A 20290-nucleotide genomic window follows, 5' to 3' on the forward strand; every position below is an offset into this window, starting at 1 on the left:
AACCTTTGGCACCTGTAAGACTTATAATCTAGACCAAACTAGTTAGTCCAATTATTTATGTTGGGCAATTCAACCACCAAAATCAATTAGGAAAAGGTATAAGCCTATTTTCCTTTCAGTACCGCTATAATATTCTGATGATAATGATCGTTTTTGTACGGTACTATAGAAATACAGATAAAGGCAAACAAAAAATCATCAAAAGTTCATATCAATCTCAGATAATCACTACTGTGTACCTTTATTTCCACACTTGCTAATGGTTTAAGATTAGTGGTTGCGCTCGCCGGCAAGGTCCAAGACTTTCACCGTCCTCTTGCCCCGGATCGAACAGATGCACGTAAACAGCTAGGAAGAAATGGGAAGTAATCAGAAAAATTAATTATCTAGCCACTACACTGAATTAGAGCAGAAATCACAACAAGCACATAAATTGGAGCAGAAATCACATACATTTGGAGAAGCTACTACAACAGTTTTTGGACAATGAACTTCTATTTAATAAATTGTAATGGCATACTAAAAGTGAAGCTTAAAAGGACTGTATTGAAATGGCATAATGAGTTTGTGTCCTGATGTTCTTTCTTTTTGAGGAATTATAAAAACACTTTTGGAGTGCATTTTTAACTAAAACACTCCATTGTTACAAACAAGGGGTTGGGTGTCCTCGTTGTTCTCCATTTGCTACAGATTCTGGAATAAAAACAAGACACAGAGACAAAAGGTAAAATCACTTTTTGTACTGCTGCTGAAGAGGACGGTGAAAGTCTTGGACCTTGTCGTAAAATCAAAAACTGATTAAAAAAAACTTAACACCGCTTACAGGAACAGTGAGGGGATTCAACCTGAGCCATATCCATGATGAACATGAACAGCAGCTCCGTCGTGAATTTAAATTTAAAGTGTGAGACAAGTAATGTCAGTTTTTTAATCAACATAATTCTGGAATAAGTGTATAGCACGTTGAGCCTCCTACTTCTCTTCAGCCGCAGTACTAAAGAATTTATTCCCATAGGAGCTTCCTGAACTACATGCATCCACTTTTTGTACTCATGCATTCATGTAGTTGTAACCATCAACACGACTACTTATGTAGTTCTATCCAACATAATTCATGATTTAAAAATAAAGGAACTATTTCTTAAAAGTCTTCTATTTAGTTTCATCATTTGGAAAACAACTCTGGTACTAATATGTTGCCCGAGTTTTACTTCTATTTGACCTGCCAGTGAAAGCATTTGGAGAAAAAAAATGATTTTAATCCACCATGGAGCATATTTATGACTAAGTCGCAAGGAACTGTCTCAAATCGAATTAGTGTATCTAGAGATACTACTAATGCATATAGACAAAAAGTAATGGTGAGACTGGGAGTAGGAGCTTGAAGAGATCAATTATACCAGTGTATGCATTGTGAATCATAATTTGGAAGAAAACAATTATACCAGTGTTATTTTATTTTCTATCCCAAAAAATGGATATCAGCACAAAACATTCTTCAAAGCCATAAAACCTCTGATTTTGGAAAACAACTCTGCTACTAATATGGCGCTGCTGAGCCATATCCATTTGGAGAACAATTAAACCAGTGTTATTTTATTTTCTATCCCAAAAAATAGATATCAGCACAAAACATTCTTCAAAGCCATAAAACCTCAAGTTTTGGAAAACAACTCTGCTACTAATATGGCGCTGCTGAGCCATATCCATTTGGAGAACAATTATACCAATGTTGTCGTGGCAGAGAAGAATTATACCAGTGTTGACGTGTATAAAACCTTAGATTTTTGGAGTGAGGTTATTATTTGGAGTGAGATTATTTAGTTTCATCATTTAGAAAACAACTCTGCTACTAATATGTTGCCCCAGTTTTACTTCTACTTGACCCGCCAGTGAAAGCATTTGGAGAAAAAAATGATTTTAATCCACCGTGGAGCATATCCACCGTGGAGCATATTTATGACTAAGTCGCAAGGAACTGTCTCAAATCGAATTAGTGTATCTAGAGATACTACTAATGCATATAGACAAAAAGTAATGGTGAGACTGGGAGCAGGAGCATGAAGAGAACAATTATACCAGTGTATGTATTGTGAATCATAATTTGGAAGAGAACAATTATACCAGTGTTATTTTATTTCCTATCCCAAAAATGGATATCAGCACAAAATATTCTTCAAAGCCATAAAACCTCTGATTTTGGAAAACAACTCTGCTACTAATATGGCGCTGCTGAGCCATATCCATTTGGAGAACAATTAAACCAGTGTTATTTTATTTCTATCCCAAAAAATAGATATCAGCACAAAACATTCTTCAAAGCCATAAAACCTCAAGTTTTGGAAAACAACTCTGCTACTAATATGGCGCTGCTGAGCCGTATCCATTTGGAGAACAATTATACCAATGTTGTCATAGCAGAGAAGAATTATACCAGTGTTGACGTGTATAAAACCTCAGATTTTTGGAGTGAGGTTATTATTTGGAGTGAGGTAATAACGTATCAATCTTTAAACAATTTTAAGTAGAGCAAAATAACACCAACAATCATGAGACAGAAAGGTCGTTTCAGCATTTCAGGGTGCTCATGTATCAAGAAGTATGATAAAATTTTAGACCTGTGACTTGGGGTCTGAACCGTTGCTGAACAGATAGCTTCCAATAGAATATGCAAGATCCCAAACACACTGCCTGCGTACCCATATAGGAGAGAAAATGAGACTAACTAAAGTAGAGATGATAATGGGCATAAATAGAAAGTGCATGGTGGTGTTCATACTTCTACAAATATACAACCACAATATCTTGAAATATAACCGAATAAAAAACAGTTGCCTAAATCCAAAACGGAATACATGATATTAGAACATAGTCATACCAATCACACTTGTCAAAAATAGGAGCTTCCATTACCAGCTTGTGGTGGTTTCTTAGGAGTCTTTTTTTGTGCACGTCTTGCTTTTGCTCACGGTTCTTCCATCCCTTAGAGAGGGCTTTATCTAAACAAAAAAGAGTTGACCTTGTCATTCTACTATGTTTGCAATGTTAAAGAAACAATATGCATCAAGAACTCATTGCAATATAACACAATTTTATTTGGAACATCTTCAAACCTGAAGCTTCGGTGCAGCAGCAAAACTTTTGCTAGAGTTAGCATTGATCAAATTGGTATTGTGCGCCTTTTAGGCTTGGGTCCCGGAATTGCAGCACTTGCACTGGTGTTGTCATATGAAGAACCTCGTTTTGCCTTCCCTTGTGCAGTATGTTTTTGTTTGGTTTTTGCAGGCAATGGAATAGAAGGGAAAGCTCCAAAACTTTGATGATTTGCAGTGGCTTGAGCTCGCGTGATTCAGTCATTGGATGCTTGAAAAGGATTAAGCACATGGTTTTCTTTTCGCGACGCCATCCGAACCTGAATGTTGTAAAATAAGAAGACTATGTGACTTCGAACAAGTGAACGGTACTATGCACTTAGAAATCAAGAGTGTAGGTACCCTAAATCAGGGGTACTCTCTTCTACAGCATGAAGACGCCGCACCCATGCGACGTCTCCAGGCCACGCGGAGGACGGTGCCTGACCCCACCGCATGGGTAGGCCAAAGGGCGCCACGTGGCAAGAAAAGACAACACATCCCAATATGTATCGTGGGGTCCGGACCTCCACAGAAGGACACTAGACCCCTATACGTATACGTCCGGAGCCTCCGAGTAAGGTCTGAACCTCAGCAAGGTCCCGGAACGAGGAGGACCCTGGCGTGAGTAGGGGTCCGGTGCTGACACGTGTCTAGGCCTTGCCCTTCACTTCCCGCTCAGGCGGAGACCCGCTGCTTGTGTCCCATGACATAAGCCATCGGGCCGAGCCTGACATAAAGCCGTGCAGCCCCTGCATTTATTGAGGAGAGGACGAGCCGCCTGCCACTGCGCTGACGGGCGACGTGCCCTCTCAGCATTTAATACGTCCCGTCCCATCCGCTGGCAGGCGGCGTCAAGGTCATCCAGCAGGCGGCGCGCCTGCTGGGTCTAGTGGCGAACAGTGCGCCCGTGCCAAGCAGCGCACTGTGTTATCCCTTCTACAAGAAGCTCTCCCTGCATGCCGAAGATACTCAGATCTCGGACGACAGGACACAAGGGGATTGCCCCGGCAGCAAATATTTATAGTCCCAAGTATTATATTCTCTATGTCCCTGGGCCCACATGTCGGGGCTTAGTACCTTTGTGCATGCCCGCCTTTAGCTATAAAAGGGGAGGTATGCGACGTTACAAGATAGATCCAATCTCAGGCTCACTCAGACACTCACAAGTTCATACAAGCTCTCAAGCAATACATCACATAGTAGAGTAGGGTGTTACGCTCTAGCGGCCCGAACCACTCTAAACCCTCGTGTGCTCTCGTGTGTTCATCCACCAACCTCGTAACAAGCAATACGCTTAGGCCCCTCCTCATTTTAGGAATTAGGGCGGGTGCAATCCGCCACCCGGCCGGAGAGATTTACCCTATGACATTTGGCGCGCCAGGTAGGGGGCTAGGCTTGAAGTTTTTTGCTTGTTCCCTCGCTCAGCATGATGGTGCGAATCATCGAGCACCACGCCGAAACTTCGTAAGATTTGGCGATGGAGCAAGAAGTTGCGTCCTCTGCGCCGCGGGTACCCGACCGCCCTGAGTCTGGGGCTACTGCTGTACATGCCGTGCAACAGCACACGCCTGCGCAAGTGTACCGGACTCCGTCGAGGGCAACACCTACGGCATTATCTGCCGCCAAGGAGTTGCTACGCCACCCCCTAGCTCCACGGCTTCACCAGGGGCCATGAAGCAGTGGTGTGACGATGTTGACCGGCTACTCGGTATGGCGCATTCTACCTCGACCAGATCTAGGCCCCGGTCATCCTGGCGCCAACGCGAAGCCACGACGTTTGTGCGCTCGCCTTCCGTAAGGGGTGTGCAGACTGATGACCTCCGGGTAGAGCTCAACCGCAGGCGTACGGGAGAGGATGCCCGGATCTCCCTGGAAAGGGCGCGCGAGCGCCGCCAAAACATCGAGGGCCGCAACCTCGATCAAGACTTTGCTGCGGCAACACCGCAGACACCAATGGGCACCCGGTCCCAAAAAGGTGTCCCCTTGGCCGGCGTGGGCTGCGCCGCCCTCGCGGACCATCTTCGCGTGGCATCATGGCCTTCTGGCCGCACCTGCCGGAAAAATACAATGGGACATCAAACTCGTCGGAGTTCCTGCAGGTGTACGTCACCGCCATCACGGCAGCAGGTGGAAACACCGCTGTGATGGCAACGTATTTTCATGTCGCCTTGTCTGGACCTACCCGGACTTGGCTCATGAACCTTGGCCCAGGATCCATCTACACCTGGGAAGAGCTCTGCGCGCGGTTCGTCGCGAACTTTGCCAGCGCTTACCAACAACACGGTGTGGAGGCCCACCTCCATGCGGTGAGGCAGGAGCCTGGGGAGACTCTCCGGAAGTTCATCTCACGCTTCACCAAGGTGCGAGGTACTATACCTCGTATCTCTGATGTCTCCATCATCATGGCCTTCCGACAGGGGGTACGCGACAAGAAAATGCTGGAGAAGTTGGCCTCACATGACGTGGAAACTATCCCCATGCTCTTTGCTCTGGCTGACAAGTGTGCCAGAGCCACCGAGGGCCGTGCATGGCACTCGGCCCCACAAACCGGGGCTACCCAGCCGGGTGGCTCGAGCGCCGCCCCCCGAGACGAGAAGAAGAAAAAGAAGAAGGATCGCGACTACCAGAAGCCGCGATCCAGCGCTCTAGTCGTTGCAGCTACGACCGGGGGCCGAGGCGACCACAACAAACGCCCACGGCCGCAAAGGGGTAGCGGCGGCTCGTGCCCTGTACACCCCAACGGTCGCCACGGCGCCGTGGAGTGCCGCGAGATCATTGATCTCACGAAACGCGTCAGCGAACGCATCAGCGAGCGGCGTGAGCAGTCTTCCAAGGACGGCTCCCCACCTCATCGTCGCCCTAGCAAGGAAAAGGTCGACGACGGAGAGGTAGCCGCGGCTGAGCGAGACCTCGGATTCCAGTCACCCGAGGGGGACCTAAAGGACGTCTTCACTAGAGACTCCCACTCCGATGGTGACTAGACGAACCACCGGTGGGACCCCATGTCCCCTGGCCTACGGAGCTGAAGCATGCCTTCCTCCAGAAACCACTCTGGGTCCCCCACGGGTCCAGACTTCTGACAGGTTTATCCAGGAGTGACCAAGGCCAAGGACGGGGGCTCCTTCGTCAAACGCAGATGGAAACCCGGGGTCGGGACCTAATCTTATGGAAGTACCAAACCAAATCAGGGCTCCGCAACACTCCCCAGCTGGGAAGGACCCTTCAAGGTAACGAGAATACTCCGACCCGAGGGCGACTATCTAGCTATGACTGAAGGAGTAACTCCCCCGGTGCTGGAACATCTCTGTAAGTTCTATCTATAAAGCAGGTCTGAGGGGTCGAGTTGTTTCCCTTTGGTAACTAGGTAGCGCATACGTGTACACCAACCCGGTGGGGTCTGTCCCCATAAACCCGGCCTATTGGTCCGCACACATGCATGGTAAGTTATAAAGGAAAACTACCCTCTCAGATGCGCCTCTATGATAGTATTGTCCTACTGCTCCATGGTCTTACCTTGCAGTCTTCTGGATGTTATTTTACCTAACCCACCCAAGCAGTTCTCGTTCCATCAAACATAATGACATCCGAATTGGACAACCAGACTTGCAGGTTAGGACCTCTTCACAAAAGCAGGAGGGCCCGACAGCCTGGGGGCTGGTTCTAAAGAATGGAAACCCATTCCATGGGGTGGTCCAAAGCCTGTGTGGCCGCTTAGCGTGGTCCCGTACCCGAAAGCCTGCACACTCCACCGCTCTGTGATGGGTACCCTAGTACTTAGAACTATAAGTCATGTGGGTCCGACAACCTAGGGTCCGGAACTAGAGAAGAGACACCTGTCTCCTGGAGTGGCCCAGAGCCGTGTAGCCGCTCAGCCTGGTCCCGTACCGTGGGCCTGCATGCTCCGCCACTCTGTGGCGGGTGTCCTAGTACCTAGAACCACCATCCAGGGAGTTCGGACGCACAACTTGGCTCCCCCAGACTAGACCTTGCAAGTCCCGAGCACGTATCAAAGGATGGCTAGTGTCAGATGATGGGTCCTACAGGTGTATTACTAACGCTCCTTGGCTAAAAGTTATGTACAGATCCAGGTCTCGGAGAGGCTCCATCCCGAGAATTGTTGACAACTCTTTCAGAACACGCTGGTATCCAACCTCGACACATCAAGCCTGCATCCCAGGCGGGGGGCCAGGTACAGGGGACTCAACACCGCAACATCTCGCACAACAGGAACAGGCGATACACAGATAAGTGTTAAATACTGCTTAGTAGACAATATTTATTACTTTAAAAAAATAGGTCAAGGCCTAGGGGCCGGTTCTAAAGAATGGATGCCCGTTCCATAGGGTGGTCCGGAGCCTGTGTGGCCGGTTAGCCTGGTTCCGTACCCAAAATCCTGCACACTCCACCACTCCGTGACGGGTGTCCTAGTATTTAAAACTATAGTCATGTGCGTCCAACAACCTGGAGGTCCGGCTCTGAAGAACGGACACTTGTCTCCTGGGGGTCCGGAAACCGTGTAGCCGCTCAGCCTGGTCCCGTTTCGTGAGCCTGCATACTCCACCGCCCTGTGGCAGGTGTCTTAGTACTTGAAGCCACCATCCAGGGGGTTCGAACACACAACTTGGCTTCCCAGGCTAAAATCCTGCGTACATATGTTATTACAATCTGCTCTCAAGCAAATGTCATTACATTCCCTTACAAGCGGGACCCCAGCTCCATTTCTGCAGGAATGGACTACGCTGCACCAGCAGGAGTCGCGCTGGAAGCTGGCTCCAGATAGCCCCACCAACAGCGGTGACCACCTCTACATCGACGGATCACCGGCGACAGCGACCACCTCTGCACCAGCAGCGACAACGACCTCTGAGCGGCTCGCCAGCAGCAGCGATCACCTCAGGGTGAGCGCTACTGCGAATAGGTCCTCGCCCCCGTCCTCCTACGGGGGGTGACAACGAGGCCATTAAAGCCAAAGAGTCGGGGACTCAGCAGCAGGTGGCTGTGACGGTCCCAACAGCGGAGGCAACCACCTCTGCAAGAGGCAGCCTCACCAACGGCTGCGACCACCTCAGCACCGACGACAGCGGCCACCTCCGCACCGGTGGACGGCGGCTGCCTTGGCGCGCGTAAATAGGTCCTCGCTCCCGTCCTCCCACGGAGTGAGGACAATACCATCCAAGAACGTCGCCGCCACCCCCGCGGCGTACGGCGTCTTGTACGCCCCCCAGTATGGCCAGTGGCGCGGGAGAAGCCATGGATGTGGCGGACCCACGCACGGCGCGACCGTCGCCTGTGCGGTGGACGGACAGCCACGCCCTGACCAAACGGCAGGAGGCAGCGTCGGAGGCAGCCTCAGGGCCATCCGAGCCAGGGAGCCAGGAACGCGGTAGCTGACAGCACTTGCAGCCAGCCGGCCCCGCGTAGCCGAAGTTCGCCTTCTCCGCAAGGCCGGTGAACGCCTTCTCTCCCGAATGTTGGAGGAAGAAGCGGGTCACCGGCCCATGCGGAAGGCAGGACCCCAACTCAGCTCGCCTCCCACCCCAGCAAGGATGATGAACATCCTTGAAGCTGAGGGCAGGAGGGAGGCCGCAGCCTGGCTTGCTTCTCCCCACCACAAGGCTGGTAGTCATCCTTCTGGATGACCACCAGCGGGGGACTGCAGCCGGGCTGCATGATGAAAATCCTTGAAGCCGAGCAATGGTGGAAGAGCACCAACCTCCTCGAGGTTGCGCTCCTCTAAACAGCAGCAAGAAGAAGGCAAGACTGCCGGCACCACCACGGGCGCGAGCTCTCCGGCAGTGAGGTCGCCGGAGGGGGCGACCCTGACGCGGACCTCTCCAGAAAACACCGGCGCACCCCATCTGGAGGCCCAGAAGGCGGAAGGGCGCGATGAAGGCAAGAGGAGCAAAGCATGGTTACTGCCCGGGAGATCGATCCCTTTTTATAGGCAGATCCCCCCACTCGCGCCCTAAAGCGTCACGGGCAAAATCTCCATCGACGTACTCCAAGGTTCCTACCCTATGACACGGGGGGCTAGGCCCCATGTGTCAGATTGACTGACCCGAAGCGCGAGGAAGGCGAACCACCGCACAGGGAGCGTGCAACTGCCCCACAGTTATGTGCCCCTTCATTCTCGGGGCAACCAGCGGCCAGGAAGGTGAACCGCCGCACAAAGGAGCATGCAACCGCCCCGCGGTTAAACACTCCCTCATCTTCGTCGAAAAGTCGAACCGCCACGCGGGAAGCGTATAACCGCCCTGCGGTTATGCGCCCCTCAGCTTCACTGCAACCGGCGGTCCAACATGGGGGCCTAGGCCCACATGTCATGCAACCGGTGAGCCGGTCACTAGGTGTAAAAAAGTCGCACCACCACTCGCGCCAATGCCACGACTCCTCGGGGCCGTCGCAGAAAACTGAAAAGATAAGTTTTCAGAACCAGTGCGGCGACTCGAGGCACCCCGCGCATGGCCTAGCAGTGCGCGCTAAGTGCGAGAGTCACGGGCCGGTCAACTGTGAAAATGGGCATGGCTGCCGGCGTGACCATAGGCGGGCCGGCAGCAACTGCATCAACAGGCGTGCAGGAGAGCAGGCCAACCGCCAATAAGACTATGGCCCCACCAATATGGTCGTATCCTCTCCTGAGGTGGGCCTGGGGGCTACTGTCGGTACCCTAAATCAGGTGTACCATCTTCTACAGCATGAAGACGCCGCACCCATGCGACATCTGTAGGCCACGCGGAGGATGGTGCCTGACCCCACCGCATGGGCAGGCCAAAGGGCACCACGTGGCAAGAAAAGACAACACATCCCAGTATGTATCGTGGGGTCCGGACCTCCACAGAAGGACACCGGACCCCTATACGTATACGTTCGGAGCCTCCGAGTAAGGTCCGAACCTCAGCAAGGTCCCGGAACGAGGAGGACCCTGGCGTGAGTAGGGGTCCGGTGCTGACACGTGTCCAGACCTTGCCCTTCACTTCCCGATCAGGCGGAGACCCGCTGCTTGTGGCCCATGACATAAGCCATCGGGCCGAGCCTGACATAAAGTCGTGCAGCCCCTGCATTTATTGAGGAGAGGACGCGCCGCCTGCCACTGCGCTGACGGGCGACGTGCCCTCTCAGCATTTAATGTGTCCCGTCCCATCCGCTGGCAGGCGTCAAGGTCATCCAGCAGGCGGCGCTCCTGCTGGGTCTGCTGGCGAACAGTGCACCTGTGCCAAGCAGCGTACTGTGTTATCCCTTCTACAAGAAGCTTTCCCTGCACGCCGAAGATACTCAGATCTCGGACGACAGGACACAAGGGGATTGCCCCGGCAGCAAATATTTATAGTCCCAAGTATTATATTCTCTATGTCCCTGGGCCCACATGTCGGGGCTCAGTACCTTTGTGCATGCCCCCCTTTAGCTATAAAAGGGGAGGTATGCGACGTTACAAGACAGATCCAATCTCAGGCTCACTCAGACACTCACAAGTTCATACAAGCTCTCAAGCAATACATCACACAGTGGAGTAGGGTGTTACGCTCCGGCGGCCCGAACCACTCTAAACCCTCGTGTGCTCTCGTGTGTTCATCCACCAACCTCATAACAAGCAAGACGCTTAGGCCCCTCCTCATTTTAGGAATTAGGGCGGGTGCAATCCGCCACCCGGCCGGAGAGATTTACCCTCCGACAAAGAGCAAGGCTGTAAAGTTTCTAACAAAGCTTCATCCCAAAGTTGAAGCGAAATCATTTTTGTATTCAAGAGATTTAATGCACAACTATTGATGTATTAAACTTGTAAGTGAGAGGAAGGATAAACAAGCACAGTACAGGACATACCAATTACATAAGCACCACATAATATTCATGTTCTAGTCTGCATCATCTAAACACACTACTTTCTCATGTTGGAAATCTACACAAAAAAGCACGAGAAACTCACAATTTGAATAGAAATAATCCAAGCTCTTGATCAGGCCAGTTATATTTCCTCTTGTGTGGCAAATCTGCACCCCCAATTTTTTTTATTTCTTAGAAGTAGACTAATTTAGGGCAAAGAATGGAAAATGGATGCATGCACAACCTCAGCAGGAGTACAGTACAACCATCAATGAAATTATTGGATATGATAGCATAAATAAATCATAATAGTTAGGCGCGACATCCAATTATAGTAGCAGGAAAACAGTATAAATAATTAAGCCTGAGGCATCTAAGAATTATAGTACCAGAAAAATACATCCCATAATCTAATTAAGGCCAGGCATCTCATGGCAACCCAGACCATCCGATTCACGACAGTTGATTGGGGAAGAGAAGGGAAGGAACAAGAGGACAGATTGGAGAGAAGACGCACGTACCTGCGAGGAGGGACTGGGGCGATTGCTTGCTCTCCGGTGGCAGTGGAGTCGAATGAGCGGCGCCTGTGGAGCTTGGGCAGCACCGACCCCGCCGAAGAGGAAGAGACAGCCAAACGATGCAGGGATTGGGAAAGGGGATGAAATTCTGTGGTGGGGTCTCGGGTGCGATGGTGGCGGACTGAGAACCCGGGCTCCTTGGAAGCCGACCTACCCAGGCGTCCTCGTCGTGCTTCGGATGTTGCCTCCTCTCCGCTCGCGATACACGGGCCGAACGGGAGGGACGACAACGCCATCATATCGACCCCCTTCCATGGAGAGCGGATTCCTCGATTTGCCGAGGTTACCACGACGATTTGGGGTCGCGCCAGCGTGGGTTTCCTTCCAAGGAGATCGTGGGTTTCCTTCCAGCGAGAGCCGAGAGCGTGGGCGAGGGCCGAGGTTACCACGACGATTTGGGGTCGCGCCAGCCTAGGTTTCCTTCCGAGGAGAGTGTGGGGGAGGGGCGAGGTCACCGCACGATTTCCTTCCAAGTTCCAAGGAGAGCCTGGGTTTCCTTCCAGGGAGAGCGTGGGGCGAGACCGCGGAGAGCCGGGCAGAGGCGTGGCTTGCTTCACTAGATTTGAGGATCGCGGAGCGCGGCGTGCGGGCGAGATGCGGTACGGCAGAACAGTGCACCGTCTGGGGGTGTGGACGCCTACATTAGGTACTTAAGTAGTAGTAAAGATTGAGGATCACGGAGCGCGGCGTGCGGGTGGGATGCGGTACGGCAGAACAGTGCACCGTCCGAAGGTGTGGACGCCTACATTAGGTACTTAAGTAGTAGTAAAGATTTCGGTTGAGTAAGCTACAATACTACCTTCGTTATTAAATATTTGTGGCTCGTTAGTTTATTTCTAAACTAAACTGCATCAAATAAGAAATAACGAAGGGATTAATACTTCGCATAGATATTCAATTAGTCAATCAGATGCACTTGGTTTAATTCAAAACGGGTATGGATTATCATCAGCTGCAATAGGCTCCATTACTGCAGTCCAGTTCTTGATGTGGGGTACTATGCGCCGCAAATACAAGAGCACATTGAAAATGCTTAGCTCAAGCTCAAACGTACTATAACTGTCTACCTTGTCACTCTAGCAGACGGAGCCGGAGCCGGGCCAGCCCAGTCCAAGGTAGAGCCCGACGACCCGGGGCGCTGGCTGTGGCCGTTCCGCAGCGGCGTGGGGCGCGGGGACGCCGAGCCATCCAGCCTCGTTGCCGCCCTGGACGACATGGACTCGATCTCCTCGAGCACCGCCACGACTTCCCGCATGGAGGGCCGGTTCTTATGGTCGGCGGCGAGGCAGCGCAGCGTGAGCTGCGCCGCGCGCTGCGCGCCCCGCGACGGGTATTGCCCCTCGAGCCGCGGGTCCATGAGGCGCGCCAGCTTCCTGCGGTCCGCCAGGTAGGGCTTGGCCCAGTCCACCAGGCTGTGCTGCGCCGTCGGCCGGTCCGTGTCCAGCGCGCGCAGGCCGGTCAGGACCTCCAGCAGCACCACGCCGAAGCCGTAGACGTCGCTCTTCACGTACAGGTGGCCTGCGTGCACAGCTGCACGCATCACGATCTGCTGTACAAAAGCACCGTACCGTACGTATGCGCCGTGGCATGAGCGCGGTGACGTACCTGTGGCGACGTACTCTGGGGCCGCGTACCCGTAGGTTCCCATGACGCGGGTGGTGACGTGGCTACTGCCGCCGGCGGGGCCGTCCTTGGCGAGCCCCAGGTCGGAGAGCTTGGCGTTGAAGTGCTGGGCAGGGGTGGGGGAGTCATATATATATATCAGTCGGCGAGGCGGGCTGGGGCAGCGAGATCGCGCGTACCGTGTCCAGAAGGATGTTGGAGGCCTTGAAGTCCCGGTAGATGACGTGCTTCTCCGACGAGTGGAGGAAGGCCAGCCCGCGGGCGGCGCCGGTCACGATGCGCAGCCGGAGGCTCCACGGAAGTGGCTGCACGGCTCCTCCGCCGCCTTCTGTGGTACGGTTTAATTGGTTGCACAGGCAACAGCTTGTTAATGCCCCAGCCATCCGATGGCACACACAAGGAACAGCAACATGCATGCCTTTTGTTTGTTAGACTTACTGCGTGGCTCGCTTCCGAAGAGGTGGTTCTCCAGACTGCCCTTGGCCATGTACTCGTACACCAGCAGGAGCTCCTTGTCCTCCCAGCAGTACCCCAGCAGCCTCACCAGATTGGGATGCGAAAGCCTCCCGAGGAAGTTCACCTCGGACTGCATACAAAAGTCATCACCACCAACGTCGTGACGACCACTGCACTACTACTAGAAGCGCCTGACATCTCGGTCTCAACCACCAACGTCAACTCGAGCTGAGTTTCTTTGTTGGTGCGCTTGTCGTGCGAACGTGGGGTACCATTTGCCGGTGATTTGAGATCCATGATTTTTTTTTAAAAAAAAAAACGAAGACGAAGTTCACAGCTACGCAGCAGTTGAGAATTATGCATGCTCGCGCGGTTGACTGAATATACCAAGCATCATGGGCATGTGTGGACGCGGTGGCAGAGCGTCTAGAATGACTGACTGAATACCAAGCAAAGCGTACGTCGTACTCCCTCCGTTTCTTTTTATTTGTCGCTGGATAGTGCAATTTTACACTATCCAGCGACAAATAAAAAGAAACGGAGGGAGTACGTACCTGCCATTCCTGCGCGCCCTGCAAGCTCTCGGGGTTGAGCTTCTTGACGGCGACGGGCAGGCCGCCGCTGTCGTTCCGCGCGGGGCCCATGGTCCGCTCGTCGACCCAGCCCTTGTACACCCGCCCGAACCCTCCCTCGCCGAGCACGGTGTCCGGCTTGAAGCTCCGGGTGGCCGCCTTGAGCTCCGCGAACGTGAACACACGGAGGTTGGGAGCCTCCAGGATCCTCCCGTCCGGCTGACGATCGCTGCCCCCGCCCGCAGCTGCTGGGGGCCTGCTGCCGCCGGCGCCTCCCGTGGCCGTGGCCGTGGCCGGCGGCGGCAACTTCCCGGGCACGGGCACGGGCACCCCCTGGTGCCTCGCCGCGGCGTGATGGGATTGGGCAGCACTGGACGGCGCGGCGGACATGACGACGTGCTTCGCCAGCGCCACTGCACGCACGCATGCGAAGGATCGCGTCACCCAAGTGCAACAGGACCAGAGACGAAGAAGCAGAGACCGAACCAAGCATTTTGCGTGTGTCTGCAAGGCGTTGGTAGGTACGACGTACGTACCTTGCGGGTGCGCGTGATGGGCTTGCGCCATCGCCTTGACGGCCCCCACCTCCGCCACGTTGGAGCCAAAGCAGTTGCCCATGGCCACCACAAGCACACTGCTCTCTCTCTCTCTCTCTCTCTTTCGCCCTTTAGCTCGGTCGGAATACGTGTATATATATGTGTGGGATATCCGATCGTCTCTCAGTTCGGTGGCGAAAACGTGCTCCCGGAACAGACACCAGCTAAGCGCTTGGCTTCTCCAGTTACGTTATACACATCTATCATGGCCGCCGCCCGTGGTCGTGGACGGCATCGGCATGGTGGATGGAGGGGGCTACGCGTTTGCAAGTGGGAGAGGATCATGAGCCCACGCGCGGCGGTGGCAACCGTACGTGCAAGTGCGACAGGACAGCGCAGCACTTGGCAGCGGACGACAATCCGAGACACCTAGCTAGCCCGAGGAGCGCGAGCGCGTCAATGTCCACAGCGGGCGCTGTCAATCCGTTGTCGTGCTTCTTTTTAATTTCTCTTGCGTCAGGTACATTAATTAGGATGGCAAGCTGGTGGCACTGGCCGAGTCGTGTTCTCGGTCAACTTCCATCCAGATATACTCCAATGGCTTGTAGCTGAAGCATCTCATGCCTAGAGCATGTACAACTCAATGAAATGAGAGGTTTCTTGAGGGATCTTTAGAGGTTAATAAGTGAAAAAAAAGTTAAGAGACAAATTCCTCGTGAAGAGTCTGACTCTACGCGCGACTCTATATACATTCTGCATCTTGGCTGCATTTATTATGTATGGACTCTCTATACATTATGTGTCTTTTAGTTGTCTCTTTTTAGATTGTGTGGTGATCCTTGCAGTGGACATCGTCTCTTGCGATTGATAAAGAGGAAAAACTATAGGAGAAAGAGGTTATGGGTGGAGCCTCCATGTTCTACCTACTCTACCATTTTTGCGGGAGCTATGGAAGGTATTTATACCTCTCCCACACTTATCCCAATGGTCATCTTCTTCCACATTCATCCCATTCGACCAACAACTCTCATCCCCTTCCATTGATGCTCTCAACCACTTGTGTCTAAAGTTTTGTGATCCTTTGAGGTAATTGGCTTCTATAGAGATAGAGGAAGAGGAAAAACTATATAAGATCAAGATCCACCCATCTTGAGCACTTGGTGCGCGCATGCCACCCTAGCCGTATGTAGTGTTTGTTACTCTTGTAGCTTAGGCACCTAGATGACTGGGGTTTTCTGGGAGCTCCCAATAGGTTGTGGTTGAGCATCAGAAAGTTTGCATTGCCTTTGTAATTTAGTGGAAACTCCTAGCTCAATAACTACCTTGATGGTGGGTTTTAGAAGACGTGGGAGTTGAAAGGAACTCCATAACCTTAAGGCTCCCTCAACAACATAGACATAGGCAAGTCATGTTGGTGAGCTAGACCACCGATTAAACATGTGTCTTGTGCGTTGTTACAAATTACTTGTATTTAAATTTGCATCCTAGGGTTTGCACCTGATCCACTTTTCTATAATCTCTAGGTGCAACCATTGCCTTGAGAAGGTCAACCACTCTCTAGGAATGCTGGTATATCAATTGACTCGAAGTTCATACTTATATTTTGTTTGGTTTTTGCTTTGAAGCATAGAGGCTTTGAACATCTATCTAGAACCTCCTCGACGTGGATGAAAGTCGCCTAGAGGGGGGTGAATAGGCAAATCTGAAATTTATAAACTTTAAGCACAACTACAAGCCGGGGTTAGCGTTAGAAATAAAGTCGAGTCCGAAAGAGAGGGCAAAAACAAATCACAAGCAAATGAAAGCGGATGACACAGTGATTTGTTTTACCGAGGTTCGGTTCTTGCAAACCTACTCCCCGTTGAGGTGGTCACAAAGACCGGGTCTCTTTCAACCCTTTCCCTCTCTCAAACGGTCACCTAGACCGAGTGAGCTTTTCTCCTTAATCAACGGGTCACTTAGACCCCTTACAAGGACCACCACAACTTGGTGTCTCTTGCTTGATTACAAGTTGCTTGAGAACAAGAATGGAGGAAGAAGAAAAGCGATCCAAGCGACAAGAACTCAAATGAACACAAATGTCTCTCTCTCACAAGCCATTAAGTCTTTGGAATGAGTTTGGGACTTGGAGAGGATTTGATCTCTTGATTTGTGTCTTGGAGTGAAGTCTAGAGCTCTTGTATTGAATGCAATGGCTGAAAACTTGGATGCCTTGAAGTGGTGGTGGTTGGGGGTATTTATAGCCCCAACAACCAAAATGCCCGTTGGGGAGGCTGTCTGTCGATGGGCGCACCGGACAGTCCGGTGCGCCAGCCACGTCACCCAACCGTTAGGGTTCGACCGTTGGAGCTCTGTCAGCCTGGGCCACCGGACAGACACTGTTCACTGTCCGGTGTGTCTTCTGGCGCCTGCTCTGACTCTGCGCGCACTGTTCGCGTTTATTGTTCACTTTTGCAGACGACCGTTGGTGCAGTAGTCGTTGCTCCGCATGGCACACCGAACAGTCCGGTGCTACACCGGACAATCCGGTGAATTATAGCGGAGTGGCTCTCTAAAAACCCGAAGCTGAGCAGTTCAGAGTTGATCTCCCTGGTGCATCGGACACTGTCCGGTGGCACACCGGACAGTCCGGTGCACTAGACCAAGGCAACCTTTGATTGGTTTTGCTCCTTTCTTTTTGAACCCTAACTTTAACTTTTTTTATTGGTTTGTGTTGAACCTTTGGCACCTGTAGAACATGTAATCTGGAGCAAACTAGTTAGTCCAAATATTTGTGTTGGGCAATTCAACCACCAAAATCATTTAGGAAAAGGTTTGACCCTATTTCACTTTCAATCTCCCCCTTTTTGGTGATTGATGCCAACACAAACCAAAGCAAATATATAAGTGCAGAATTGAACTAGTTTGCATAAGGTAAGTGCAAGTTGCTTGGAATTGAACCAATTTAAACTTCTATAAGATATGCATGGATTGCTTTCTTCCTTTTAACATTTTGGACCACGCTTGCACCACTTGTTTTGTTTTTGCAAATTCTTTTGGAATTTCTTTTCAAAGTCTTTTTGCAAATAGTCAAAGGTAAATGAATAAGATTTCGAGAAGTATTTTCAAGATTTGAAATTTCCTCCCCCTGTTTCAAATGCTTTTCCTTTGACTAAACAAAACTCCCCCTAAATGAAATTCTCCTCTTAGTGTTCAAGAGGGTTTTTACAATTTGAAAGAAGATCAAATATTTTAGATACCAATTTTTGAAAAACTCCTCCTTAAATTATAGATACCAATTGAGATAGAATTTCTTAGAGGGATACTAATTTCAAAGATACCAATTGAAAACAACTTTGGTTCGAAATTTTTTGAAATTTGCGTGGTGGTGCGGTCCTTTTGCTTTGGGCAAATACTCTCTCCCCCTTTGGCATTAATCGCCAAAAACAGAGTCTTTAGAGCCCTTTTACTTTCTCCCCAATGGTATGAGTAATAAGAGTGAAGATTATACCAAAGTGGAGAGCGATGCGGAGTGACGACGAAGGGTAAATAATACCGGTAGAGTGGAGTGGAAGCCTTGTCGTCACCGAAGACTCCATTTCGCTTTCAATCTATGACTTAGCATAAGGATTTACTTGAAAATACATTAGTCATAGCACATGAAGGAAATATGATCAAAGGTACATAAATGAGCTATGTGTGCAAAGTGTCAATCAAAATTCCGAGAATCAAGAATGTTTAGCTCATTCCTAAGTTTGGTAAAAGTTTTCTCATCTAGTGGTTTGGTAAAGATATCGGCTAATTGTTCTTTGGTGCTAACATAAGCAATCTCGATACCCCCCTTTGGTTATGTGCTTAGTGTGGCTGTGCTCAACGGGATTATCCGCCATGCGGATTGCACTCTCATTATCACATAGGAGAGGGACTTTGGTTAATTTATAGCCATAGTCCCTAAGGGTGTGCCTCATCCAAAGTAATTGCGCGCAACAATGGCCTGCGGCAATATACTCGGCTTCGGCGGTAGAAAGAGCTACTGAATTTTGTTTCTTTGAAGCCCAAGACACCAGGGATCTTCCTAAGAACTAACAAGTCCCTGATGTGCTCTTTCTATCAATTTTACACCCTGCCCAATCAGCATCTGAATAACCTATTAACTCAAAAGTGGATCCCTTGGGGTACCAAAGACCAAACTTAGGTGTATGAACTAAATATCTCAAGATTCTTTTCACGGCCCTAAGGTGATGTCACACCCGGTTTTAGAAGGCAAACCGAATGTGAACCATGTACGTGCCAGGATCAGCAATTCACGTACACAGCAGTTACATAACATGGACATCATCACACAGTGCTCAAATAGTATTAAAAAGGGAAATAGTCGATTACATCATATGTCTGAGACATCCACATAGTCTTTACAATAAATCAAAGTGCGGAAAAGAAACGTAGATAAACGCGGCCTTCACAGGCAGCCGACTGGGGGTTGCCGCTAACCCACACTTAGAACTCGTCGTAGTCTTGGAACTCCTGGAAGTCTCCTTCCACGACTTCATCTTCTCCTGAGCAGTGGTTGCAATGCTGACAACCTCGGGATGGGGGGGTTTGGTGTGTAGAGCAAGGGTGAGTACACATCAACATACTCAGCAAGTATCCTGTTTGGCTGTAGTGGACTAGCTTTATGTGGGGATAAGTCAAGCAGTTGCTTTTAGTTGGTCAGATTATTATTTACTAGTAGAAAGCCAGGTTTTAGCATTAACCCAAGTTATTAGCCCGATGTACCCTTTCCAAACGGAAAGAATACCACTTACCAGCACCATAGTCATAACCAAAACCATCAGTCTCATTGCCACCTGTAAACTAAAGTGTCTCTGATCAAGTACCACTAATCACTGGAGCTCCCTTGGCCGCTCATAACCGCGAGCACGACTGATATATCAGTTTTCAAACACTCTGCAGAGGTTGTGCACTTTACCCACAAGCCGTGATTCCCTTTCTGCCCGGAGAGAGCTACTCCCCATTGACCACTACCTAGGTGGTCCAGCAGGGCATCACTACATAGCCTTTACAAAGACTCCCCGGGGCTGCAGTCGCCCGTTAGGTTTCCTAAATGCACTGCACTCCTCCCCAAGGGGGCGAACCCAAGCTTGGCAGAGCGAGCCGCATACACCGAGCCCCATTGACGGCACAACGGCTAAGCGAACTACACCCCAGATCCTCTAATTATTCAGCTAAGGGCATCCCATTCCACCCTCATGGTTGCACTGTTTTCCCGGGCGGTCATCCAAAGAATAGGTCCTTACGGAGAGGCACTCGAGAAACCGCTCGAGCCCCCTTAAAGGCCATAAGTACAACATCATAATAAGAGAAGGGAAAACAACGTATCATAGATAGTCTCATCATGTTCATTGATTAGAGTTTGAGCAATAGCATAAAACTAAACAATAATAATCCAACCCGAATAGGTAAACAAGGACATGGATAACAAAGCTAGTCAATCCTTAGGCATAAATGTGTAATGCGGGAGGTGAATTAAAGAATGAATAGGACAGAGATAGGTCAAGGGACACTTGCCTCCACCAACCGACTGCTGCTCAGGG

At 50.6% G+C, this 20290-nt stretch overlaps 1 protein-coding gene across 1 annotated transcript; it reads right to left on the reverse strand.

The window, feature by feature from the left end:
* Positions 1–12421: 12421 nt before the first annotated feature.
* Positions 12422–15374, reverse strand: LOC100281823 (probable serine/threonine-protein kinase PIX13). The gene is made up of 6 exons (XM_020552651.2): positions 14718–15374; positions 14164–14594; positions 13592–13739; positions 13333–13481; positions 13136–13259; positions 12422–13048 (listed from the first exon to the last, which is right to left on the reverse strand). The coding sequence occupies exons 1-6, from the start codon at positions 14797–14799 to the stop codon at positions 12594–12596; spliced, it is 1389 nt and encodes a 462-aa protein (XP_020408240.1). The 5' UTR covers positions 14800–15374; the 3' UTR covers positions 12422–12593.
* Between the last annotated feature and the right edge of the window lie 4916 nt (positions 15375–20290).

The sequence above is a fragment of the Zea mays genome, chromosome 4, assembly GCF_902167145.1.
Source record: "Zea mays cultivar B73 chromosome 4, Zm-B73-REFERENCE-NAM-5.0, whole genome shotgun sequence".
Lineage (NCBI taxonomy): Eukaryota > Viridiplantae > Streptophyta > Magnoliopsida > Poales > Poaceae > Zea > Zea mays.

Excerpts from the sequence above, each read along its gene's own strand:
- LOC100281823 (XM_020552651.2), bottom strand. The coding sequence starts at position 14,799 with ATGGGCAACTGCTTTGGCTCCAACGTGGCGGAGGTGGGGGCCGTCAAG. Across the intron at positions 13,740-14,163 it reads AGGGCGCGCAGGAATGGCAG|TCCGAGGTGAACTTCCTCGG; the intron begins GTACGTACTCCC and ends TTTTGTATGCAG. Across the intron at positions 13,482-13,591 it reads CTTCGGAAGCGAGCCACGCA|AAGGCGGCGGAGGAGCCGTG; the intron begins GTAAGTCTAACA and ends ACCGTACCACAG.